The sequence below is a fragment of the Triturus cristatus genome, chromosome 3_1 (assembly GCF_964204655.1).
Source record: "Triturus cristatus chromosome 3_1, aTriCri1.1, whole genome shotgun sequence".
Lineage (NCBI taxonomy): Eukaryota > Metazoa > Chordata > Amphibia > Caudata > Salamandridae > Triturus > Triturus cristatus.
This window is the reverse complement of record NC_140583.1, coordinates 247104183-247131043: the sequence shown is the minus strand read 5'-3', so window position 1 is coordinate 247131043 and position 26861 is coordinate 247104183. Positions and strand designations below refer to the sequence as shown.

Genomic DNA, 26861 nt, shown 5'->3' with positions numbered 1-26861 from the left:
CAGCTTAAACAACCAACAAACAAAATGTAGGTATACCCGAAAAATACTGTGGAGGAATATTCCCTAACATCACGGACATCTCCGGTAGAGGTGTATAGGGTACTTAGGGCACAGTTGGTAGAGCTATGAAGCATGGATGTGAGCTCAAGATTATAATTGCAATCTCTGGAATTGGCCTAAGACTTCATATCTGGTGTATGCAGTTAGATGGGCCACTTCATGCTGTCATCCCAGAACAGTTGTCTCTGCCAGAATTCTCCTCTCCAGCCTGAAGGGGGCAGAACTCAGTTTATATTGATAAAACTATTGTGCTGGAGATGCAATGTGCGACTGTGTTATGTCTAAACTGTTAGGAACTGTTGCTGACCAAGCTAAAAAAAAACAGTACACCATGTTGTTATGTATTCCCAGCATTCCTTGTATAGAATGTGTAGACGAAATTCTCAAGAAGAATCCCTTAATAACAAACAAGATTTACAGCGTATTCTCAAAATACTCTAGCAAAAACAAATGTGTTATATATGGCTTTGCAGAGCGAGCAGAGGCAACCTAAAAACGTGTAAGACATAAAACTAAGATATAACAAAAGTGGACCCAGGAGGGAATTCACTACAACCTTAATTTCCCCAAAACGGCTGGACAGGTTTACACAGATCACAAAAAAAATCACTTTCTGGTTAAAAATCTAGTACACTGCTAAATTTAGTGTAATCCTGTTCAGCATTTTTTCTGTATCATTGTCTAATTTTTTTATGGAAACTGCATGGGGAAAAGGTGTTTTGTCATAAAGGGAGGGAAATGCAGTCAAAACAACATGTCTCCCGTTCCAGATAATCGAACATAGTCTCATAGAATCATAAAACACTTGCATGTGTCACTGAATTGCCGTTTTTATCTGCACTATTTAGGACAAAGGGCGATGCACCAGCAAGTCTTGGAGATTTTGCCATCATCAAATGACTTAGGAATTATTATTGTTTTAAAAATGAGTTACAGTGGTAACAGCTAATTAGAAGTTGACAAAGCTACTGCCAGTGGGTTCTTAATTGTATGTATCAAGGCTTACTTGGTAATGGCTCTCAATGCCATCTTAGTTTTGCCCTGCATTTCCCTCACTTTACGCCTTGTTCGAAATCTCACCGATAAACACAGTAACTACTGCATTAATATATTATCGAACTTTCAGAAATACGAGTATCGACACTTTGCGCTATAGCTTTTCTGGAGCTTTTTAAAAAATATTTATAGAATCACCAATGTAATTTGGCTCCGAAATATTAGATGTTAGCGAGGTGTGTTCACATAAATGTGAACAGATTATACGATTAAATACAATAACCGTTATACAGATGGGTTCAGATTCGTTGCATCAATTTTACACAGTTTTCATCACAATAACACTTTGTCTATAGTCTGTATAATATGCTGACTTAATCCCGCTTTGTGATTATACATAATTGATTTTCATAATTGATGTTTTCAATGTCACTGTTTGGACATTTACAAATGACATTATAAAAGAAAGCAACTCTTTAAACAAAAATGTAAATCCCTCGCAGCCATGTAATGAATGAATGAATGAATGAATAAGACACTTCTAAAGTGCATGGCTACCAGAAGGCCTCCCTGCGCTGGAGGAAGAGACATCATCGTGCTACAGTCCGGAGTCATGGAAATAAAAGAGTTTTCAGCAGTTGATGAACTAAATGTGTGTCTCAGGTTGAACTAAAGACTATCACATCATCCAATAGAATAGTTTTACGATTTTGTCCATTATTCACTGAAAGGTTGCTGAAGCCTCATGTAAGCTAAATGATCATGCAAACTGGAAGAGTCTTTGCGGCGTGGAGGACGCAGTTTTTTGTCTTTCCAGGGTGGTGTACGTTTACTTATCAAAAACTCTTTGTGAGATCCAGGGTGCCGTTGTACTTGGCAGATGACAATCTTTCAATACGCATGTTTATTTGAGGCATTGGATAGGCATCAAATTGTGATAGGTTGTTCATTTGTTGAAAGGTGATACTTTAACAGATTGATCCATCACATGTTGTCACTAGCACTGTAGGAGAACTCCAGTCACTGTATTAAGCTTCTATTCTGTTGATGGCTTCAGTGACACAAAAAGGTCTGATCCTGACTTTCATTCCTTCTTTAGTTATGAATTGTGTACTAAACTGGAGACAATTAAATCGTGGAAAGAGACAACTCCAAGAAACTCCTTCTTTGTGAACTTAGTTGCCTCATTTGCAATGTGCATGCTGATTGCATGTTGGGGTTGCCTGTTCCTAATAGCACATCCTTTGCCATGAGTTCTCCCTTCTAGATGTGAACAAAATCCCCTACTTTGACCACTTGTTTCCTTCCTCCTGCTCAATTCTTGTTTCATTTTCAATGTATATTCTTCCACTCTACGCCTTATTCGCCTGAAATCTATTTCAGCTGCTTCAGCATCCTCACGGCGTTTGTTCCTTAACCACCAAGGAACCAACCTGCTACTAGGTTTACGTTACCTCAACAAATAACAAGCATTTGCAATGCAATCGGTCTCGCATTTGTGAAAGTTAAAGCTATTGGCATTGTAAATGAGAACGTTTTATACTTTTGTTTTTTGGTTTCCAAGTATTTAGCACTGCTGTTCCATTACGTTAAGCGCTGGCAAAGCCAGTAGGTTTGGCCTATCACTTATAGTGCCTTGATATTTCCATCCATGCAGTTAATTATATTTGTTTGTCATAAAATGTTAATTGCCTAACTGTGTCTATTTGCCTTACCGAAGAGCATGAATGCCGACTTTGTAAAAAGAGAATAATTGTACAATCTGTTCCAAGCTATTTATACGATCCACAATGCAGTCAAGCATTTGTAGTTCCGAGTAAGAATATAACAGACATTGTAGTATCTATAGCAATAAAGAATTCTTTGATCATTCGGCTCAGATGATTTATCAGGTCACCATGGTAACGTGTACCCCTTTAATGGATAGGAGACACTACGCAGACATGGATTCACATCCCCAGCAATAAAGCAATAAATGAGCAGAGCTTGAAACATGCTTTACAGAAACAAATAATACACTCTGTGCTTGTAGACTTAGTAGCACAACTCTAGTGATAGAAGAAGAAGCCGGATGGCTGCAACAGAGTGAGCCTCAGGCAAATGCTATTAAAAACTAAATACAACAGAGTGTCAAAATAGTATATGCTATAGTGATGAAAGTATAGGCCATATGATTGGGCAGAAGAGTGAGTCTCATGTGCAGCTCTGTTGGCGAGGTAATGAACAGCAAATAAAAAACGCCAAAGTCCCTAATTGGGAAAGCATATATACATTTACGGGCTGTCTTCCGTTGGAAATTAGCCATGGGCCAAGGAGGGTGTCTGAGATTTATCGAAAATCCCCCCAGCAGATTTACAGGAAGCGAGGACTGCCCTTGGGATAAAGGCACCAGGAATAGAGATGGAAAAAAGGCTCTGCAAGACCGAAAGGCAAAATGTAACCAGTGGGGGAAGGGTAGGCCTAAGGGGAAATGAAGGAGGAACTAAAGAACCTCTGCAAACGGAGCCAATGAGGTACAAAAACAAGTCCACTCCGAGTATGTTTCACACCTTTTAACAAAGAATCCACGACCGCCCTCCTGCCCCCGAGACTCCCCACAACTCCACCCCTACCCCCCTGCACCAGTAGAAGAAGGGAGGGCGGAGAACAGCATGAGGAGGGAGGGACGGGATCAGAAGAAGAGATAGCGGGCGAGAGAGCAGGAGGGAGGTGAATAGGCAGGGAGAGGCAAACACATTCAGAGAGGGAGAAGAAATGAGCAGAGGAGGAGGGACAGAAGGTATGGGGCAGGTGGACAGCAGAAAAAAGAAATACGGAAAGGAAGAAAAAAAATGATAGTCGCCGAGCAGTAAATAAGAATAGGAATGGAGACAGCAAAATTAAATTACACACTGCGGAAAGGGAGAGAGAATGGAGGCAGGAAAAAAAGAGAAAGCAAGAGACAGACAGAGAGAACAAGCGTGTGGACGGCGCTGCAAATTAAAACTAGCCCTGTGGTGGGGGAGGGACAGTTGTGAGAGGCGCCATGAGGAAACAATCTCTCGGCATGCTGTGGCGGGGGCGGGGAAGCGCATTCCAGGCAGGGGAGCGGACCGTTTGAAGTAAGAGGCTGTGGCTACACGTGCACGCGCCAGTGGGCTGAAGCGCTTCCCCAAACGGATTGCATGGCGGCACGATGCACGTGATTGTGCGCGTGCTCGCCATGCAATCCACTTTTGGGAGCACTTTGAAATGCCCCTCTTACTAGAGTCTCACATAGCGATTGCGTAAACGCAATAGCTAGGCGAGACCTAAAAAGGACTCTCATTTGTTACAGAATTAGGTGAAGTCCGATAAGTTAGCAGCATAAACTGCAACACATTCCTACAATTAAAAACAACTTTTATAGCCAATTGGATTGTCTTCTTAACTACATGGTAGATCCTTTCAACTTAGCCAATGGCCTCAAGGTGGAAAACAGCTATTCTCCTATGTGCCACACTACATTTCTCCAAAATCTTCTTCATTGATGTACTGACGAACAGGGCGCCATTATCAGACACAAGTTCCTGAGGAATGTCTCCCCACAGAAAACTTCTTCTAAAAATTCTACAACAACTTGTGAAGTGACCTCACTCAGCATCTTAACTTCCGCCCATTTGGAATAATATTCAATCAATACAATGCCAAAAGCCTGGTGTCTGGGCAAAATGACAAATTGTAATTGGTAATTGCATTTATATAACGCTTACTACCCCTGACGAGGCGGCAAAGCATTTTTCAGTGAGTAGCACGCTACTGAGAAACCCATAAAGGATTAGTGGTGAATTAGTGTAGTGAAAATATGAAAGTAATTTGAGTTGTGGATATGTTAGTCAGTTATTTGGATTGAGAAAGATAGTGGAGGGATAGAAGAGGGGTAAGGTTTGCATTTATATAGCGCTTGCTACCCTTGATCGGGTGTTGAAGCGCTTTTTCAGCGAGTAGCACGCTACTTCTGAACTCATAAAGGATTAGTGGTGAATTAGTATAGTGAAAGTATGAAAGTGATTTGTGTAGTGGATATGTTAGTCAGTTATTTGGATTGAGAAGAATAGTGGCGGGATAGAGAAGGGAGAAAGGTTTGCCATTATATAGCGCTTGCTACGCCTGATGGGGTGTTGAAGTGCTTTTTTTGGCGAGTAGCACGCTACTCTGGAACACAAGCAGTGTTAGTGGTGAATTAGTATATTGAAATATGAAAGCAACTTGAGTGGTGGATATGTTAGTCAGTTATTTGGATTGAGAAGGATAGCGAAGGGGTAGAAGAGGTTAAAAAGTTTGCATTTATATATCGCTTGCTACCCTTGATGGGGTGTTGAAGTGCTTTTCCAGCGAGTAGCAAGCTACTCCGGAACCCATAATGATTTAGTGGTGAATTTGTATACTATGCAGAATGCAGCACATATAGAAGCAGCAATTCTTCATGATATTATGATTGTTTATGTGTAGGAAGGGACACCTTTCTGCACATAAACAATCATTAAAGGTGTTTGGCTCTTTCTATGTGTGCTGCAGAATGAAACACACATAGTAAAAGCAAAAACAAGGAGATATAAAAGAATTTCTCATCATGTCGCCATTCCAACGCCTGCTCTTTCATGGAGTTAGTTTTTGGCACTGCCTCAGATTTACACCTCCTTGTGAATCTGGGGCAGCGTAAAAAGCAATGGGTGTTGCATTGGAACGCCCACAGCAACACCCATTGTATGCCGCTTCCATGGTAAGTGATGCATGTAAAGGGGCCTTATTTACAAGGAGGTGTTCAGCCACAAGAAGTGGCTTAACACCGCTTTGTAAATTTGAAGCGTATTCCACCAACAGAACGTTGCTAAAATTGACATTCCGGTGGCAATATCCCCTTGTAAATATGGCCTGTGGTTTGCTAGCCTTATTCTGAGAAGAGGCCTAGCACCTGTCAGGATTCGCAGGTCCTGATTGACAGAGTCTAACGACTGTCTGACCGACTCCCCAGAACATAGCCCTGCCTGTGCAGGAGTGAGCACGAATTGCAGAACTAAGCCCTGGAGGGGGGAGAGAAGGGAAAGCTGGAATGTTGCAATCCTGTCAACCATGCATCTCTCGTACATCAGGGGATCCATGATAGCGTTTCCAAAGGTGAACTAAATGTATACTAAAGGTTTGAGATATAAACAGGGTTTTAAACATAGAAATTATCTTAGAAAAGAGCGCTTACCGTAGACTTCTCCCATGAGTCCCTCTGGAGGTGCTGGTCGCTCTTCAGCTTCCTGTGAGTAAATGAAAAGCTCTTTTTTTTATTTAACTAGATGTGTTTCTAAATTGAAAAGGATGTATTTAATAGTAAACTTTTTCACAACTGATAAGTTGCTGAAAAAATATGTTTATGGCCAATATTCAAATGGTAATTTATGCTGCGTAGGGGAGTCTTATTAACGATTTTCTCTCCTAGGTATAAGGGGCCATTGCATATGTGACTGCTATGACATGAATCGGCATTCAAAATTTTAATTGATAAATCTTTTTTTTAATTATTGCTGGTGACCTTGCCTGATACACCGAGATGGTCACTGCTAGAAATCCTGCATGCACAGGCCACTAATGGGATGTTGTCTGAAGTAAAACTGATCATTTATGTTAGTAGCTCTGGATGATTTCTATTGACCATACGCCGCTCTTATGGAAAAGGTTGGAGATCTGTGGACTACCTGCTTTGTAATGTCGGGGTTACAGGAACCTAAACCACAATCTAAGGAATGGCGGTAATATCAACGGCGTAATCCAAGGTTGGAAGCAAACCAGGAATTCAGGGTGGAAGCTGGAGAATGAGCATGTCAGCCAATAGCAAACCGTAAAACAGGCAAATCAGAGTTCAGACAACCATCTGCACCCGGTTGTATGTTATTACAACGCATTCCGATGCAACGCATGCCTTTTCTACGCATGCGTTACAACGCGAATGCCGTTACCACGAATAACAGTTACCATGAAAATGCATTTACCATGCATTTTCGTGGTAAGCCCTCCGCCCCTTTTTCTTCTAATAAATTCCCCTCCCCTCAACTTTCAAAGTGTTTCCCTGTGCAATTCCCCCACCCACAAACCCTTAAATGTATTCCTTCACTACACGTCCCCCTCATTAATTACTTAAACTAAATTCACCCTTACCTCACTATGTCCTCGCCTCTGGAGGCTCTTCCGATCTGCGTCGCACGTCGTAAAGAGGAAGCGGAAGTGTCTTTGCGTTTCCTCTAACGACGGTACGACGCCGATTGTCTCCACATCGATGGAATCAGGTTTGGGTTTTTTGTGGGGGGGATGCCACCCCAACCCCCCTTTTTTTAATATTACCTTTAGCACACATGCCTTTACTACGTATCTCGTAGTAAAGGTATGCGTGGTAAAGGCAATCGTGGTAACCACGCATACGTTGTAATGCATGCGTGGTTACAGTTATGCGTGGAAACGGCTGCGTTGCAGTGGCCGTTTCCCCTGCACCCCCTCCCTGAACACCTTCAGGAAGACCCTCTAGACCTGGCTCTTCGGCTAAACAGATCTGCGGATCCCCCCACCCCCTCAGCGCCTTGAGACCTTCATTGGTGAGTAGCTCGCTTACAATTCCCTGATTGATTGATTGATCAGCAAACACAACCAAATCACTACCCAAGGGGCAAGTCAGCAAACAACAAGATATGTGTGTACTTTTAATACTACTCGTTTTATCGACCATAGAAGGATGGAAGTCTGATTTACTCTTTGTGGGTCTCCAACTCGTTGCCTGCAGGTCACAGCATACGCCCACTAGGGGGGCACAACTCAGCCATCTGGGCGCCCAGTGAAGCCTACCCTCCAGGGGGGAGCCCATTCTGCTTTAAATGGGGGGCGGGGGGGCGTTACACATATGATAGTACTTACGCTTTAGTGTACCAATGTTTCCCCTGAGTAGTGTTGGTAGTCTTCATTAAACGTATTGCAGCAGTGCTGGAACTCTGTTTCATATTAACGAAGCGCGGGTACTCGGTGGGGGACAGTACCTGCCCGTGCGTTGCCGTTAAGGCCTAAGAGTTTCTGAGACATGAGAGTCGCAGGGGCCTCGCGCTATAGTCTGTCCCCATTATTTGACGTCACGGGTCTGGCGCCGGCCACTGACCCGGTCTCACCCCTTCTTATCGGTTGCGTCGGGTGCCCTCACAGCATACACACAGGTCGTGTGCTGATAGCACCTGTGCGTGCCTGCTCTGAAGCCCTTGGCATGCTAGCTGATTGCGTGTTAATTAGCTGGCTGGGCTGCTGTCACTGCCTGCCAGGAGACACCCTGCGGTCCCGGCTGCTGTGATGTAACAGGCAAGGTGCGTGCGTGTGTTCTGCTCTTAATCCTGAGGTGTTGTCGGAAGCATGTTCTCTTATTGACATTAAGCACTGCCCGTCCCTGGCATTTAACACTACGCGATCACTCTCTGAGGCGCTGTGTCTCTATGTGTGTTTTTTACTCTGTAAACTTATGTGAGCTGCCAGATTACTCCATTCATAAGTGGTTTGTAGTTATAATTAAAGTAGAACAGTTTGTATTTCCGCCTCAGGGGCCTGTGCTACCTGCCTCGTGCACGCACAGGGCGGCATTGGCAATAGCTGGCTGGCCCTGTAAGTGTGAACAGGTATTTTAAGATTGCAAAGTAGCTCTTTCCTGAGAGCAGGTAGCTGCTTAGGGTAAGCACACACGTAATAGTAACGTGGTTTTTCAAAATGGACCAACAACTCAAGATGGACAGACACCTGAGAGTAGGCACATACGAGTGATGACCACTTAAGTGTGGAGTAAAATACCTTACACTCGGGTATATTTACAAGCCCTCAGAGCCACTCGAGCGCCACTTTTTCTGATACTCCGGTGGCACAGTGCCATTTTCCTTATTTACAAGGTGGCGCTAAACCACTTTGCGTGGCTTAACGCCACCTTGTAAATTTGCCCCTTTCTGCTACAGTCTTCTGTGGCAAAGGGGCGTGCAATGGGTGTTGCTGTGGGCGTTCCAAGGCAATACCCATTGCTTTTTGACGCTGCCCCAGATTTACAAGGCTAAGGCAGCGCCAAAAATTAACAACATGGAATACCAGGTGTTAGAACTGCGCAACGAGGAGAAATGATTAACTTTTCCTCGTTTTTTGCTCTTCCCATGTGTGCTGCATTCTGCAGCACATGTAGAAGGTGCGAATCACCATTATTGATTGTTAATGTGCAGGAATGTGTCCCTTAAGGGCATATTCACAAGAAAATGTTAGAGCACAGACTTGCGCCAAATTTTGTAGCGCCGTTCTCTGACATTTTCAAAATGCAGAGATGCGCCATATTCACAAGAATACTGCGCACCCCTGTTTCCCCTAGCACTTGTGCAAAAAAAGCTGCCTAGCGCCAGCTCAGGAAACCTGCCACCATGTTGCAAGGGTGCCTGCGCTGCAGGGATGATTCTTTATGTGCAGGAAGCGACACTTATTTTTTCTATTATGCACCTTCTATGTGTGCTGCACCATGTCTGCTCCAAGGTGGAACAGGAGCTGAGGAAACTGGGGGAGGCTGACATCATAGAGAAGGTTGACAAACCCATTCCCGGGGTGTCCCCAATCGTGGTGGCTAGACAGCCAAAGCAACCAGAAGAAGTCAGGATCCTGGTCGATATGCACATTCCAAACCCCACCATCGAGAGGTAGCGCGACCTGACCCCTACAGTGGATGATACAGCGAACCAACTGGCCGGATCACAGTAGTTTTCAAAAATTGACCCAAAGTCTGGATACCAACAGATTCTGCTCGATTCCGAAACAGGACACATCACATTATCGACCCATGTTGGGCTATGATAGTATAAATAGGTCAATTTTGGAATCTCCAGTGCCACAGTGGGTTTCCCAAACATCATATGGGAGGTGCTGGCTGGGCTACCGGGCATTTGGAATGTCAGGGACAACATCCTATTGCAATGCTCAAGCCTGGAAAGACGACTCGCCCGTCACAGAGCTGTTTTCATCAGGCTCCTGGACAGTGACTAACATTACACCAAAAAAGTGTGAGGTTCCTTAAACAGGACATCAGCTTTTTTGGATACTGCTTCTCCACACTGGGAATCACGCCTGACCTGACCAAGGTCCAGGACATCAAATCTGCTCCTGCCCGGACGCCAGTGACAGAGGTTTTGAGTTTCCTCAGGATAGTCACCTATTGGGGAGATTCATATAGAACCTTACCACCCTCATGTCCCTGCTGCAGGACCTCACGAAAACATACACACCATGGGTCTGGGGCCCTGAACAGAAACAGGTATTCCAGGACACGAAGAAGGCTTTATCAGAAGAGGCAATACTGACACTTTGAGCCCAGGAAGGACTCAGAACAGTCCGTAGACACCAGACCCTAGGGGCTCAGCGTTGTACTGCCATAGAGGCAGTTGTGTGGAGAGTGGGCGCCTATTGCATATGCGAACCTGTCCCTCACGATGACAGAACAGAGATAATCCCACATAGAGAAGGAAGTTATTACTGCTCAATGGAGCTGTAGACACTGCCACCTGTACTTTATACGGCCACCCATTCCCCGTGCATACAGACCATAAGACTCTCTGTTCTGAGTGCCAGCTGCAAAACCGTTCCTATGGATAAAGAAGTGGCTACTGCAACACCAGGAATACCAATTCTGCATAGAATACAAGCCAGGGTCTAAAACTCCGCTGAATACCTCTCAAGGTATATCAAGGATGTGAATCCTAGACCTCCGGTCCAGGACAGCACTCTCCCCAGCAGCTCCGCACTCAGCGCAGGCTCTTTTCTGCTCTGAACCTCCTGTCTTGCCAGGGTTCGCGCCAGCTGCACGCCGCTGAAAGAGGCGATTGCGCTCCCGCCTGGTGACTCTGGTGACACTGTATTTCTCACTGTATTTTCTCCGCATATATCTTAGCGTTCCCACTGCTTATTATTTTTCTGTTCTTAGTTAGGGGTGATTCTGTTGTGTAACGTATACTTCCGTTTCGTTCATTGCAGTCTTGTTTCCTGATCCTTCCTTTCAAGGTGTTTTTACCCCCATACCTTGTTACTGTTTTCCCGCCGCTGCAGCCCCGCCCACCACACAGCCACCCGCCTCTCCTCATCCAGTCCCGCCCCCCTCCCCTACTTAATGGCAGCTGCTGCGGGGAAGCGCATGTGAATTAAACATTTGCGAACATTCGTGACAAGAATTTTCAATTCTATTAAGGACAACGGAGGCGAGGATTATGCTTCTCAATCTTTACTAGAAAGCTCACAGCAGCCAATAAAAACAGAGATAAAAACCACGTGACAACCATAGAGTCTCGCCCATATAAGGTCCCTGTCAGCACATAGAGTCCTCTTTCTTTGTAACAGTAGTTAAGTCAATGCGCGACCTGTTCTTGAGCATCACCGATAGTTAGGGCCTTCTCCAACCAACGAACTGCACGCCCAACGGGGCCGAACTTCTCACTGGATCCCGGTCCAGACAACTCGCTTGAGAGCGGAACAATAAACTGTAAACCATCCAATCACCGATAAACCCTACTCAGGGTTACTTGCTGTCAGTACCTGAAAGAAAGAAAACACCCCGTAAAAGCCGTTCGAGGTTGCTTGTTACAACAGCAGTACATCACGAGAAAAAATAGGGGGGGAAAGAATACACAGAGCAATGCAAATACATAGCATGATCAACTATATAAAGCATCATAACATCAAATGTGAGTATGAAATCCATAGCATTACACCAACCAATGTGTATCTCTGGGTGGGATAATCCTCGCCTCCGTTGTCCTTAATAGAATTGAAAATTCTTGTCACGAATGTTTGCAAATTTTTAATTCTATGTCAGGACCGGAGGCTCCGATTATGCTTGTTTAAAGCTGAGCCACCACCATTGAAGCAACATTGACAATAGGTTTATAATAAAACGTTTTAAAAGTATTTTCATTAGACCAGTCAGCTGCACTCATGATATCTGCCAGGCTGACACCCGTCACAAATGCTTTCGAAGCCATGGCTCCGCGTGCAGAGTGGGCTCCAAATTTGGAGATATCAATCCCTGCTTCGCCCATGAGCCAACGCATCCACCGCGATAAGGTAGCAGGAGTCACTGGGTGAAACGGCTTCTGCAAAGCAACTGTCCCTGCATATTAGCACGAAATTCCTCAGTACTTACCTCGTAATCCTTAATACATTGCACGACACACAGTTTAGGATTATTAGGAAAACTCGGGTACGTGACTGAAGTAGTGTTACACTTTGTTCTTTTGGACAAAGTGAAGGTCACACCCTCCGGGGTAAATCTACGCCCCGCCAAATTGTAGTGTGGGTTAACCACGCCCTATGTAAAACGCTAAGTTAGCATAACCTCGATGGCTGTTAGAATGCCAGCGGGGCAGGTTGTTGTGTTCAGGTTGATCGTACCACTTTTTAGACATAACATACATACAGCTGCCAATACCTGAAAGACGAGCCCTTTAATATTACAGAGTAGCATGTTTTCTGTTACATTCGAAACGAAGAGCTGAAGCAGGAAGAGCCTAGCTGATTCTGTGATGTGATTCCACTAAGCTGATCTATAAGGTATGGGGTCCCCCATGCAAGCCTAAGAGACCTTCTATTAGTCTAATAATACCTTATTAGTTGCTAGAGAAAGGAGGGTGGTTGTGTTCCACAGTCATTATTATTATGATTGCTCCTTTCATTTTCTATGGTATTGTAACAATGCTGATGGTGCTGATCCTAACCATTTGTCTGCTTGTGTTAGCCAAAGTACTGCATCTTAGGACGCGAGGTTTATAAAATAAACTCTTTAAACTTTTACCGTGTCTTTGTTATTCTGTTGTGGACTGATATATAGCTACCAACGGGTATTTTGGGTTCCCACCACTCCTGAGAGTATCTAAGTCGCTTGTTCTGGGTTGTCTATACATTGGGACCGCCGAGCCAAATCTCGGATAACGAATGTGACACTAAGCTAGTCGGATAGGGGTTCTTAGTTCTGAGGGGAGTTTCTGGTACACCACAATTCTCTGAGGTCCTGGTTTCCTGCGCATAGTTCTGTGCATAAGCAGAATCCCTGCAACATGGCGCACCTAACGTTTGGTCTTTTGATCTGAAACGCCTTAGTAGTGCTTTTATTCGTCCACAACGCCCTCACTCTAGTTTCCGGATAACTTGAGTGACGGCTTAACCTACCTACGGCTTAACCTACCTAGGTTTCGACGGAAGGTTCTTTCAAGCTTGATAATTAAAAAGGTTTTCTTTTTCTGAACCCCAGTGCTACAGTATAGCTTTTCGTTGTTCTTTCAAGTGTCCCGATGGCGGTCAATATTGCCGCGCATAGTAGGGTTCCCCTGACCGCACATTTAAGGGTCTATGGGGTTCCGGATGATGGCTTGGCTGTTATTTTAGTGGTGGGCGCTGATGCGGCGTTCCCGTATGAGTTGTTTTACTCTTGGGTGACGTTTGACAAAGTGGATGCAAACGATAATTTGTTCCACGATTATACTCACACCGCAATGCCTGCTGCCTTTGCCCCTTATCGGACACTTGAAATTCCCCTTAGTGCCTGGGAGCATACTATTTGATTTAATGGCGCCCTCCCCCATGTGGTAGCGCCGGCGAGAATGGGCCCGTTGTCAATAGCAGGGGCCACATGGCCGGTGCTAGCCGGTTATGCTCCCCATCCCCGCTACTTGACTGTGGCGGTGGCGGAGTTGCGAGTGCTACACACTGCCCTGATTACGGTCCATAGGGCGTTAGTGCAGTACGTGCCTCGCAATGTGCAGGTGGGGGCACCTGCGGTTGCGGGTCACACGACTGACCATCATGCGACGGTCATTGGTCCAGTTATGGTTAATTCGGTTGTCGGCAAGCGCCCCCAGCAGAGGGATGAATTCCCTTACTGGCTTGCTGAAAAATTTGATCAATTTGAAGCCGTGTTTCCCAATACTTCTCCTGTGGATAAACACAGGATCCTCACTATAACATTGCCTAAAGACCTGGTCTCGGATATTGTCGACTGTGACAATTGGGGCAAGGTCTTTGCTGCAACCTATGCGAAGTGTTACGGCACTCCGTCTATGTCAGTACTGCCCTCGGTCATCAAGAAAGTCCAAGAAAATCATGGTGCCGAGGCAGCGATTGAGTTGGGATTGAGGCTTGTCGATAGCTTCGATGTGGTTAGTTCCATGGTTATGGGCAACCTCAAAGGAGATGCCATGCAATTCCAGGTGTGCAATATGATGGCACTTGTGGATCCTGGCGACAAGCCGAAGGTGTTCGCTAAAGTTATAGCGAAAGCCTACTGAATGGTGGGTCGTAGCGCCTTGGGTGTGAAACCCGCCGTAGTCATTCCGACTGCAGTACAGCAGCCTAAAGTGAGTTCGTCAACAAAAGACGAAAAGCCCAACTTTCCGAAACAAAGTTGGCGAGCTAAGAAACAGGGGAAGCAGCAAGAGAAACGGAGGTCTCGTTCTCCATCACCGGTGCAGACACAGAGTGAACGCACTTATGATTTGCGCGATCGTTCTAACATTAAGTCACCTGATAGATTTCAGGTTCCTGAACAACGCTCTCCTCGTTCTTCACAGGAAACATCGGCTTATCAATCCGGTGGCGGAGATCGTGGAAAGGGAAAGGGTGCTCAAGGTCGTGAGCAGCCCCGTCAGACTGACGGCAAAGGCAAACAGGACGAGTCTGCACGTCAAAGACCCCCGTTTCAGAAGAAGAAAGTTGCTGCTCTGACTGCGCGATATGCCTCAGATGGTACGGACACAGCTTCTGAACCAGACATGGGCACTAACGCTGCTAGAGAGCGCGGCGGAAGTTACAATAGTGCGACAAGCGCTGCGTCCGTTTCTGGCGGCGACAGCAACTGATACATATGTAAGTGTTGAAACTGCTGATACTCGCGTAGCTCCCCCTGAAAGAATGTTTCAAATTACCCTTATAATTGAAGGTGACATACAGCGTAGAATTAAGGTGGTATTTTGGGATCATCTAACCTCCACCTATGATATACTTTTGGCGGAGGCAGATTGGCCCCCGGCTTTCGTGTTGGAGGCTCCTAGAGGGGAGGTGGTAATCCTCCCTTCCAGTGCCATTGGAACATTCTAACAGGTTAGCCGGGGAGTGGGCGCAGGTGCTTGCACCTGCGTTGTACCGTACTCAGGTGGGTTGGGACAAATTTTCTCCCAATCATAAGATTCCGTTGCGGTCGGAGCCCCAGCCCCAACCCCAATACCCCATCCGTCGCGAGGCTAGGTCTCACGTCGCGTCTATCCTTGAACAATTGGAATATCAGGGAGTGATTGAAACATGTGTGTCACCCATGAATAATCCTTTATTTACTGTGACGAAGCCTGACAGTTCGTACCGCCTAGTTTTGGATTACCGGCACTTAAATTCGCACTGCCGGACATGTGCGGTACAGAATACACACAGTTCGGCTCTCGTCGATAGTCTTGTGAGAAAACGTTTTAAAACTACACTTGACATCTCCAATGGCTTTTATAGCCACAACCTGTCTCCTCATAGCTATGAGTGGACTGCGTTTACCTCGGGTGGCAAACAAAAATGGTTCAAGAGGCTCCCAATGGGCTATAAGAACAGCCCTGGGGTCTTTGCTGCTCGTGTGGTCTCACTCTTGGAGATGATTGACCCGGAAGCATATTCGTATGTAGATGATATCTACCTCACGGACGACGAGTTGCTTCCACACCTTGCTCGAGTGGATAACATAATAACTATGTTTGCAGACTATGGTTACAAGTTCAACTTTGCCAAGTCCCACATTGCCGAGTTCACAGTGTTGTTTTTGGGGTACGAACTCAATAATGAGGGTCGAGGCTTGGCTCCGCAGTTCCTTGAGAAATGCGCACGCCTCAGTACTCCTTCGACACTGAAGAAATTACAATCATTGCTGGGCTTTCTGAATTTCGGTCGTACCTACATTCCTGATTATGCCCAGCGTATCAAGCCGCTTTATGCCTTGATACAATCTACATATACCAAATCTTGCTGGCTGCCTGAGCATACGGCTGCAATGCAATCATTGCAGTCTGATCTTCTAGCTTCGAAGTTTTTACAAACTCGTGATAACCACACTAACCTGGTCATTAGAATCGTACCGGGTGCAGTGGGTTTCACCTACTTGACGTTCAATGAGGGCGACACAGTCCCCATTGCATACAAATCTCATCTGTACACTTCGGCTGAGCTGCACTTTTCCGCTGTCGAGAAAGTACTGACAGCAGTTCAGATGGCGATCTTGAAGGAGCAAGCGCTATCACAGGGAAAGCACATGCTGGTGGTGACACCGTACCCTGCCCTTGAGGCGGTTACTAAAGCCAGTGTACCCAATTCAAAGGCTTTGCATCCAAGGTGGATACAATGGGCCACCTCCTTGACTTCGCCGGACGTCACATATATCTTTGACGCGGCATTACAGACACAGGAGTTCTTGGAGTATGAATTTGTTCATCCGGCTCCTTTGACTTTGCGCCCGCTCGAGGAGTACCATTGTGTCATATACACTGATGGGTCTGCGCAACCCGCAACTGGATCAAAGCACGCCTATTCAGCGGCCTGCGCAATTGTAGTGGGTACTTTTGTGAACGGTGAGTTCCAATCTGATGTCATGCATACGCAGTCATTGGGTGATTGTACCGCGCAGTTGGCAGAGCTGAGAGCTCTGGTGCTTGCACTGGAGTTTGCTGATGCTCGGGTCACCACTCTTATAGTGAGTGACTCTTTTTATTGTGTACAATCATACAACGAGAATTTACACTTTTGGAGTCAGAATGACTTTCATGATTCGAAAGGTAGCACAGTTAAGCACAAGATGCTTTGGGTTCGAGTGGCAGAACTTAAAGAAGGGCTGCCCCTCGTGAATGTAGTTCACACTCTTGGTCACCAGCGGGTTGGTGTCCATGCTGTCGGTAACAGTTTGGCTGACGAGGCAGCAAAAACCGCAGTGGCGACATATTTAGTAGCAGCAGTTACAAGATCCAAAACTAGGATTGATGATGACATCTTGGCAGCTATTGCTGCGTCCGAGACAGGGACGGGCTTTCCGAAAGGATTCCCTTCCCGCTACCATTATCGTTTAAGTCCTGATAACGTCCCTTTAGTGAGGATTAACGACGTTGGTGACAGATTGATTCCCAACGCGGACTGCAGACCATCTCTGATTACAGCTGCCCACGAAGGTGTTGCGTCAGCGCACGCCGGCGTTTCGGCGACTGTGTCTCTTTTACAGCAACGTTACTGGTGGTACGGTTTGTACAAACAAGCGCGTGCTTATGTCCTTTTATGTGACATTTGCCAGCAGATTAAACCTTCTACTGTCGCGCGTCCACCACAGACGCAGCTGTTTATATCTAATCAACCACTTGCATGTGTTTATTTAGATCACTGCGGTCCTTTTTCCTCTGATACTGCGTACAAGTTTGTCTTGGTTGCAGTGGATTCGTGCACACGTTTTCTGTGGGTATGGCCGCAAAGGAGTACTGATGCCCGGACGGTCATCAAGGATTTGCGTGTCTTTATTGGGAGTTTTGCATGTGGTACCCTTCATTCTGATCAGGGCCCTGCGTTTGCCTCTAGGGCTTACAAAGAAGCCATGAGAAGTTTGGGGGTCCAAGTCAAATTTTCGTCTCCATACCGGCCTGAGGGCAATAGTGTTGTGGAGCGAATGAACCGTGACCTAAAGCAGTATTTGACAGCAAGGGTATTAGGTACAGGCCGAAGCTGGCTGACCCACTTGTATGACGTGCAACGTGCACTTAATAATCTCCCTAGAAGGTCTCTGGGTGGGCGGACCCCATACATGATGCTCTTTGGAGTACGAATGTTTGTCCCGGACCTTGAGGGTCTAGACATGGCGGCGGCTGCCACGCCTTTTGACCTAGATGATCACTGTGCTGTATTACAGAATCTACAAGAAGCAAGAGACATTCTGGCGAAGGAACACGTACCCTCTACATGCGAAGCTGAGCTCCAAATTCCGGTAGTCGGCTGGCTACCTCGAGTTGGTGATCTGGTCCGTGAGAAGGTGGAGAACAAGAAAGAGTTTGGCCCCTCTTATCGTGCACCAGTCCCGGTGCTTGGAGTCCAGGGTATCCGTACAGTCATTTTACCACCACTTCCTGGTCTCAAGGAAAACAGGTACATCTCGATTGACAATGTCAAGCTACAGCGAGTGGCCGATACTTCATAGTATGACACCTTCAGTTTCTTGCCCTACCATTCTGCGAAATTCTGTTGTGCTGCCGCCCTCGACCATCATGCCTGAAGTTGCCGTTGAGATGCATGCTGTTGCTTCCCCTCTTATACCGCCCGTTGATGGTGGTTTGCCTGATGATCCTGAGTATGCTTATCCTGCAAGTGTTCCATTGCCTCTTTTACATTCAACAGCGATTGACCAGTCCCATTCTTCCTTTTACACTGAATCAATGACTTCCACTGCCCCATCCAAAATTGCTATATTTTTTGCCTGGTTCAAGAGACATTTTTTAGTGGCACCATGGACTTACATCTGGCTCGTGCTAATCTGTGTTTTTTTGTTCATGACAATTGGCTTTGTGGTAGTGTTTTTTAAAATTATAAATGGACACTACCTGAATGAACGATCTTCGATTGAATCCATTGCTGGAACTTTGGCCCCCCATTCCTCATCACACATTATGAAAAGAGACCAGACTTTTGTGAACATTACTGCCTGGCCTGTGCGTGATGGGATTGCCTGGGATGCTGTAAAATTTCAAATGCATGGACCTACAGAAGTGATTAATGTGCCTAATGTATTTCGTGTTTCTATGGGTGATGTCGTTAAACAGAATATTAGATCTGATGATTGGGATGTACACGCAATAGAAGCACTGTTTTCTGATCTTAAACAATATGCTGAATTTGATGCTGAGGATTTATATTTAAATTCTGCTAATTATGGTGAACAGTTTTGTTATCAACATTATGGCACACATTTCCTACATTGAGCAAATACCTTTCGAAATTTTGTTAATTACACACAATGGGAACATTGTCCGGCCCCTCATCAGGGGAGTTCTTCAACGTTAGTGAACAAGTTCACATATTTTTCGGATTTCAGTGTGTCTAACCCAGCCTCCTTTTATTTTAAGATGGCACCTGAAACCGCCTCAAAGGTACGGTTGACACATACCAAATTATTATATTCCAAATCCTTTATGGACGAATTGGCAGTCGGAGGCTACGAGCTATGGAAAACTACTGTCGATCTTAAATCGGTTTGGGGTAATAAACCGTGGCAGGTTCAGGGGACAGAAGCTTTGCATCGTGCCTGTCTTATCCCTAACCCATGTTATTTTTAAATTCATCTATATTTCAGACGACGTGCTTTGGCTTATCTACGTCTAAAAAGATGAATTCCCCCGCAATCCCGGATCTGGGTGCTTATCCCGGTTGGGTTAATTACACAGATCTTTCCCTTCTTAAGTTGCAGTCCCTTATTTCCAACTCCACCTTTAATGTTTCGGCATTTAATCCTGAGGGTTGGTTGGTTTGGCAAACTGGTTCAGATTCTTGTCAACGTCGATTTTTAGCACTGACACCTGGGTACACTCAAGTCAGGGTAGATCCTCGTTTTGAATCATCACATACTGTAACTACCTACTCTGTGGGTAAGTTATGCCAGTCATGGCTGCAACATTCCACTTTAGAGTCTGTTAAACTACATTTGTCACATTTAGACGACAAAATTGATTTGAATGATTTTATTAAAGGTCCTGCAGTAGGCAGGTCCAAAAGATGGGTATATGCTATTTACAATGAAGTTTGGAAATTGTCGCAAATTAAGGCTGCCTCCAGATTACGTGCTATTGACCAGGCCAATATGGAAAAAGTGTTGGCTGTGATTGATAATAGTATAAATACCTTATCTTCTAGGATTTACACTTTAGATAATATTGTTTCATCTGTCGTAGATATTGTGCAGGATGATTTGTCTGTCTTATACCATGGCCAGAATCAGTTGCGTTCTGTTATGCAATTTGCATGGACTTTGCAAACGTTAAAGGCAGGAAAAGTTCCATGGGATTACATGAATGTTTCCTCTTTGTTCCTCCCTTTTAATTTGACTGCAAAGCAACAGTTTATGTCTATGAAGGATGCCACTTATTCATTACTGCACATTGAGAAATTAGAACCTTTGCCTTTCTCTATTGCCGAGTTAAATTCGGCCACGTGGCTTATTCACGGCGTGATCACTTTACCATTTGCACTTTTTAAATTTAGTTCATGCATGAAACATTATGCTCTGGGCAGATATGAGCAACTTGGTAGTGCGTTCCTGCACGAAGTATGGTCGCTCCCATTTACATATAGATGCATGCGGGAGGGCACAGAGGTTTATCTGAAAGGTGAGGAATGCACTTCTGCTCCTGATCATTCTGTAGTGTGTAGACATATACAATTACATGGTGCTTGCAATGTACACGCTCCTAATTTAGCTTGCGTTTTGAAAGGTGTACCGGTACCAGTTATAACCCCTTCATTTACACTGCTTGCTAACGGTAGTTATTTGCTTTTAAATAATGAGAATTGCTGTGGGATGCTGAAGGGCATTCCGTACATAGTCACTGTTTCTCAGCGTGTAGTTTGCTGTAATAATGTCATTTTCCCGCCCCCGCATGGCCGGCTCGATATTTCTATCTGGCCTTCGATTCCAACCTTGAGCGCAGAGTTCAACCAGATGAGCAGAATAAGGGCTCTTTTGTCTCAAAGGGAGGTCGCCTTAACTTCATCCCGTGAAACCTTTCTTCTTCACGTGGCAAACACCCGCACGGAGGTGCAGGCGCTTTTGAATACTGACCTCACCTTCCATTCTGGAACATTGATACAGACTATCTTTAATGCCTCGTCTACGACTGGCATAGTTCATTTTTTTAAACTGGTGGGCTCCGGCCTCGTGACCTCCTTTCAGACTATTTTTGGTGTGATCCCCGCGTTTTTTCATTCTATTTTTTCCAGCGTCTTCGGAGGTCTTCCTTTGCTTCTTGCCCTTATTGCTGGAATACTTTTGCTGGTTTGCGTCCTACGCAATGGCTGCGCAACTTGCGTACAGAGACAACATGCCCCAGCTGTTTCATCTGCGTAACCGGATGCTTGAATACTATGGCACGTTGCCCCAGGCGACCTTAAGTGTCGCGTATGGATTGTCCTTCCGGTTCCCGTTCTTTACTTGTGTACAACCCGTCTTTCACTGCCTGGATTGTCCTTTCCAGTGGGCTCTGGATTTGTGCCTTTCAACCACGGTGTCACCTGTACCGGATTTTGGTCAACTGATGGGCCCCTTAACGGCTCATGAGTCTGAATGTTCTGGTGTTGGGTTTATGGCCTTGGGTGCGGCACATGGAGTCCTTGGTAATTGGGCCATCGAAGAGGCTGCGATTGACTTTCTGGAACGAAGTTATATCGAGGAACCTTCCTTTTGTCCCCGTGTGGTGCTGGAAGCTCCGATTGTGAGTGAGCACGTGTGTTCCTTTCACCTGTTAAACTGGATGGCAGATACTTTTGCGGAACGCTCCAATGATTTCCTCTTGGAGGCTGTTGCAACTTATTGTGCCTATACTTTTATGGATTGACTTTTTATCATGGTCGACCCTTGATGTGTCGAGCGGTGTCGTTTTTTCCCATTTTTTCATGTTTTTTTTCCACCTGATGACATCTTTTTTCTGTTTTTTTTCTTTTTCGAACTTACACTTACCTTATATGGACTTATAGTTCATGCCCTTGGTTCCGTTCTTTCTAACTTGAACTCTGCGTTCTTGATAAGTGCGCCCCTAGTGGTTAGTAGTCCGATCAAAGGGGGATGTAGTGTGGGTTAACCACGCCCTATGTACAATGCTGAGTTAGCATAACCTCGATGGCTGTTAGAAAGCCAGCTTGCTGCTTCTGCTGCTTTTGCACGCGACACTGTTGTTACATGTTATTCATTCGAGAACTACTGACTCGACTTTGCTTCACATGAGAACCGTCTGTTGTTTAACCTCTTTAACAGCGAGCAGTGACCTTGGTCTGTACACCGTGTAAGGAACGAGTCTGGGTCACTAGACGGGGCAGGTTGTTGTGTTCAGGTTGATCGTACCACTTTTTAGACATAACATACATACAGCTGCCAATACCTGAAAGACGAGCCCTTTAATATTACAGAGTAGCATGTTTTCTGTTACATTCGAAACGAAGAGCTGAAGCAGGAAGAGCCTAGCTGATTCTGTGATGTGATTCCACTAAGCTGATCTATAAGGTATGGGGTCCCCCATGCAAGCCTAAGAGACCTTCTATTAGTCTTATAATACCTTATTAGTTGCTAGAGAAAGGAGGGTGGTTGTGTTCCACATTCATTATTATTATGATTGCTCCTTTCATTTTCTATGGTATTGTAACAATGCTGATGGTGCTGATCCTAACCATTTGTCTGCTTGTGTTAGCCAAAGTACTGCATCTTAGGACGCGAGGTTTATGAAATAAACTCTTTAAACTTTTACCGTGTCTTTATTCTGTTGTGGACTGATATATAGCTACCAACGGGTATTTTGGGTTCCCACCACTCCTGAGAGTATCTAAGTCGCTTGTTCTGGGTTGTTTATACATTGGGACCGCCGAGCCAAATCTCGGATAACGAATGTGACACTAAGCTAGTCGGATAGGGGTTCTTAGTTCTGAGGGGAGTTTCTGGTACACCACAATTCTCTGAGGTCCTGGTTTCCTGCGCATAGTTCTGTGCATAAGCAGAATCCCTGCAACAAAATCAAGCGCTCGAACGTCAGACACCCGTTTGCAAGAAACGAGACATAAGAGCATAGTCAGCTTGGCCGAAAGTTGTTTACGAGACAAGAACCTATTGGATGGCCAGGTTTCTAGAAATCTAAGGACAATAGAGACATCCCACAGGTGAGAGTACCTTGGGCAAGGGGGTTTCCCCATCCTGACTCCGCTCAGCAATTTACATACCAAAGGATGTTTCCCTATGGGTTTACCTTCTACAGGTAAATGTCCCGCCGATATGGCGGATCGAAAGTTGTTGACCGTCCTGTACGCTAACCCGGAGGAAGCCATAGAGCAGAGCTTTCCAAAGTATGTGTCGCGACACTGTACTGTGTCGCCTGACATTCGTGGGTGTGTCGCGCGACGGTGCTCTCTAATCAAGCATGTACGTCCATCTTAAATCTTTAAGACAAATGTACATGCTAGATAGGACGTACGTACAGTCTCGTGCGTCATTACGTCTGCGCTGCACACTTTGGAAAGCTCTGGCTGGGTCTCCCTTCTGCGGGTATCTTTGCTGCGGGTCCTGAGCTCTGGTCCCGTGTCCGGCAGGAAGCTGTGGGGGCCGAGGCGCAGGATGGGCTGCACAGTGAGCGCCGAAGATAAAGCCGTGGCAGAGCGGTCGAAGATGATTGACATGAATCTGCGGGAGGACGCGGTGCGGGAGGTCAAGCTGCTGTGTAAGGGGCCGGGGTGTGGAATGGAATGGAAGGGGAGGTCAGTGCTGCAGGAGTGGTATTACCGGGGGTTGACGAGGGGTCCATGATCAAGATCAAGCCCGGTTCTAGCGGGTGAGCCAGCCCACCCAAACATGAGCCTGGCCCATCCAAACAGGAGCCTTGGCCCTCACAGTGAGGGCTTGAAGGCAGGCGCGCAACGGCATAGGGCTCAAAGGGCAGTCTGTGTGTGTGTGCGCCCGGGCTGAGACAGCTTCCCCCACACACACACAGCTTTGAGATTATCGCAGCCGCACCCGGGTACTTCACAGGTCTTTACAAGACCATTTACATGTTAACGAGGCTTTGTTTATTTTTTCACCCCTCCATCTCTATATGGCGAAAGGGACAAATCCTTTGTTTGGCACTGGTAACCTTTACCGACTATCCTGCTTTGTGGATATTTCCTTTTCTATGCAGTGCAGGAGAAAAGAAGTTTGTTTATTCCTGTCACCTTTCCTGACCCCTGCAGCAGTTTATCACATCAGGCTGTGACACAGTTTGACTAATGGAGTAGGTAAGAGAATTTGTCACTATTTGTTTTTTCGGTTTAAAATGTGCACAGGACCAGCAGGACACATACTTCGTGTACGCTTCATTTAAACAGTTTTTATCATTATCATGGCCGATGCAGTATAAAATAAGACAACACAACATGCCCAGATAACGCTGGTGATTAATGATCCTGCTGGAGAGCAATCGTTTGTCTGTCCGTAGTTTTTAAATGCAGATGAACTGTATTTTATGTGGAAGCTCAGTGGGTTACTGCCTTTGACACAGAGATCCTTGTGTTACTTGCAGTTCAGAAGTTACAATCCTAACATAGGACAGTGACCAATGAACTGTCAAAGAGCTGCATACAAACATGAATGGTGTAGTTAGAACTTCGCTTATTTTTGTTTTGTGATATAGTTAGAACTTCCTCAGTCTTTCATTATTCTAATGTTGCTAAAATGAGTATGTTTGGGCAGACATACATTTTTATCAGTTAAGCTGACCCCCATGGAATACTCTTTAAATCCTAAAGTTGTGTTTCCCCACACCAAACCCAAATATATTGCCCACCAGTATGGATGATGTGATTCATACACCTTGGAATCCTCATTGGCTTATGTGACATTCCCTGCAGACTGATTTACATACTTGTATGACTCATTGTCTCTGTATAATGTGTGCGTGGTGTAAAGTACTGACACACACTACACTGACGAGTAGCGCTGTACAACAAATGAAATGCATATGAGAGAGGGGCTACGTAAAGATGAGGGGCACTGTTGGAGGGTGGCAGTGAGGGAATCTGAGGAGGAAGTAGTGGGAGGGGCTATGGAGCGATGAGGGGCACTGTTGGAGGGCGGCAGTGAGGGAATCCGAGGAAGAGGTCATGGGGTGGAGGGGGGAGCTAGGGAGAGACGAGGAGCACTGGTGGAGGGTGGTAGAGAGGGAATCTGAGGAGGAGGTCATGAGGGGGAGGGGCTACAGAGAGATGAGGGGCATTGGTGGAGGGTGACAGTGAGGGAATCCGAGGAGGAGGTCACGAGAAGGAGGGGCTATGGGGAGATCAGGGGCACTTTTTGAGTGTGGCAGTGAGGGAATCCGAGGAAGAGGTCAATAGGGGGGGCCATGGAGGGATGAGGGGCACTGTTGGAAGGTAGTAGTAAAGGTATTTACGGAGAAAGAGGTTATTGGTGTGGCGCCAAAAAAGACTTTCTTCATCAGCGCTAAACCCGGCCCTGTCATGGCCTTTCTGTTTTTGTTTAATTAGCAGTCTGGTCATACAGGCTACTGTGGAACATACTTTAAAGTGCGTGCTAATTATATTTACTGCTTTATTCAATGTTTTAAGTTTGAAGGTGATTTTACTATTGTTTTTACCGGGAAAAATGAAAGTGGAGCCCGATGGTGCCTGATATAGGGCTGGGGCCCAAGGTCAGCTGTGAGATAAGGTGCACTGGAGAGGAGTAGCGGATAATCAAGCCTGCAAGGGAGTGCTTTGCAGAGTCTGGGGTCAGGTGGAGGTAGTAATGAAGAGGGATTCTCCCTGAAGGCTCGCTCAGAGGGAGCCTGAGTAGTGTCAGTTGCCTGATACTTACAACAGAAACAAAAATGTCCCTATTAGGAAAGGCCTACGGGATTATCCTATTGGTCAAGTGTCTGATATTCACAGATTCTGTTGGTTGTCTCATGAACAAGATTTCAACATAGAGTCTACATACAGTAGCTTGTATATGCACTAAATAAAATCTAAAATACTTATCAGTAAAATTACAATTATTTATTTGTAAATAAACAACATAAAAATATCATTCCCTCCCAAAATGGGTTACAATCTTTTAATCAAATTCAATTAATCATAATAAAAATAAATCTTTGTGAATACATGTCACAAAAATCATCATCAAAGTCGACGCGGCGTTTCGGTGATTTCACCTTCTTCAGGACTAAAAAACAGTTTGATCAAATCTAAAAAGAAGGGAAAGTATTGTCTTAAAATAAATGTTGACTAAACAGTGCAATATACAATACTACATTTCATGGCTACAGTATGTATCTTAATTTAAAATGGCTAGTTGCCTGCGTATTGTTGCTAATGGGTAAAGCAAACACTTGACAGTATAACGGTATTTCTATGGACACGTATATTATTCGAATTTATTTTATTATTATTGTTAAACAGATGTCCTTAAAGCGTTATATAGATTTATAGAAAGGACCCACTCATACCTCAATTGTCTTGTAATGGAAGGGATAGACGTTTTAATAAAATTGTCCAAATGGAATAGCCCTTCACGATAGAGGCATCTAGTGTTGAATAAGCCTATAATGGAAGTAGGAGTCATCACTTAACATGTACTCTACATTAGTAGTTTAAAAACATAACTTGTACTGTGTAAGCATACCTTATTTTCAGTTGAGTTAAAAATTATATTTATGTCCGTAAGAGCCACCGTGGATATACTCGTATTTTTCAAGAGAAGCCCACTTTAAAATTTGGGGAAAATTTCTCTTGGGTGACAAATAAAAGAAAAATCTCATTTAATCACTGGGGTTTTTTTTCTTTTTTTTAAAACACTCAACTTCATGCGTTTTGTGACAGTTTGCGACATTTTAATCACTGTTGCTCACCACAAGATTCAAGGGCGTGTAAATCCTTTTCGTTTCTTCAACTCTAATCGTTAGATAAGGAAATTACATCTGACAGGCCAACGCAAGTAGATTTTCTCAATTAATCACTTTCCTGTGTTCAATCCTATACATAAAGAGAACACCATA

The 26861-nt window shown here is 45.1% G+C and overlaps 1 protein-coding gene across 1 annotated transcript in view; it reads right to left on the bottom strand.

Annotated features, from left to right (window-relative positions):
• The window catches only part of LOC146860029 (uncharacterized), a 124035-nt gene extending 115943 nt beyond the window's left edge, over positions 1-8092 (bottom strand). The window contains exons 1-2 of the mRNA XM_085646312.1: positions 7969-8092; positions 6272-6323 (exon numbers count right to left, since the gene is read on the bottom strand). Of these exons, the coding sequence (XP_085502438.1) occupies positions 6272-6323; positions 7969-8051 (135 nt within the window). The 5' untranslated portion in view covers positions 8052-8092. The remainder of the gene's footprint in view (positions 1-6271; positions 6324-7968) is intronic.
• Positions 8093-26861: the final 18769 nt, after the last annotated feature.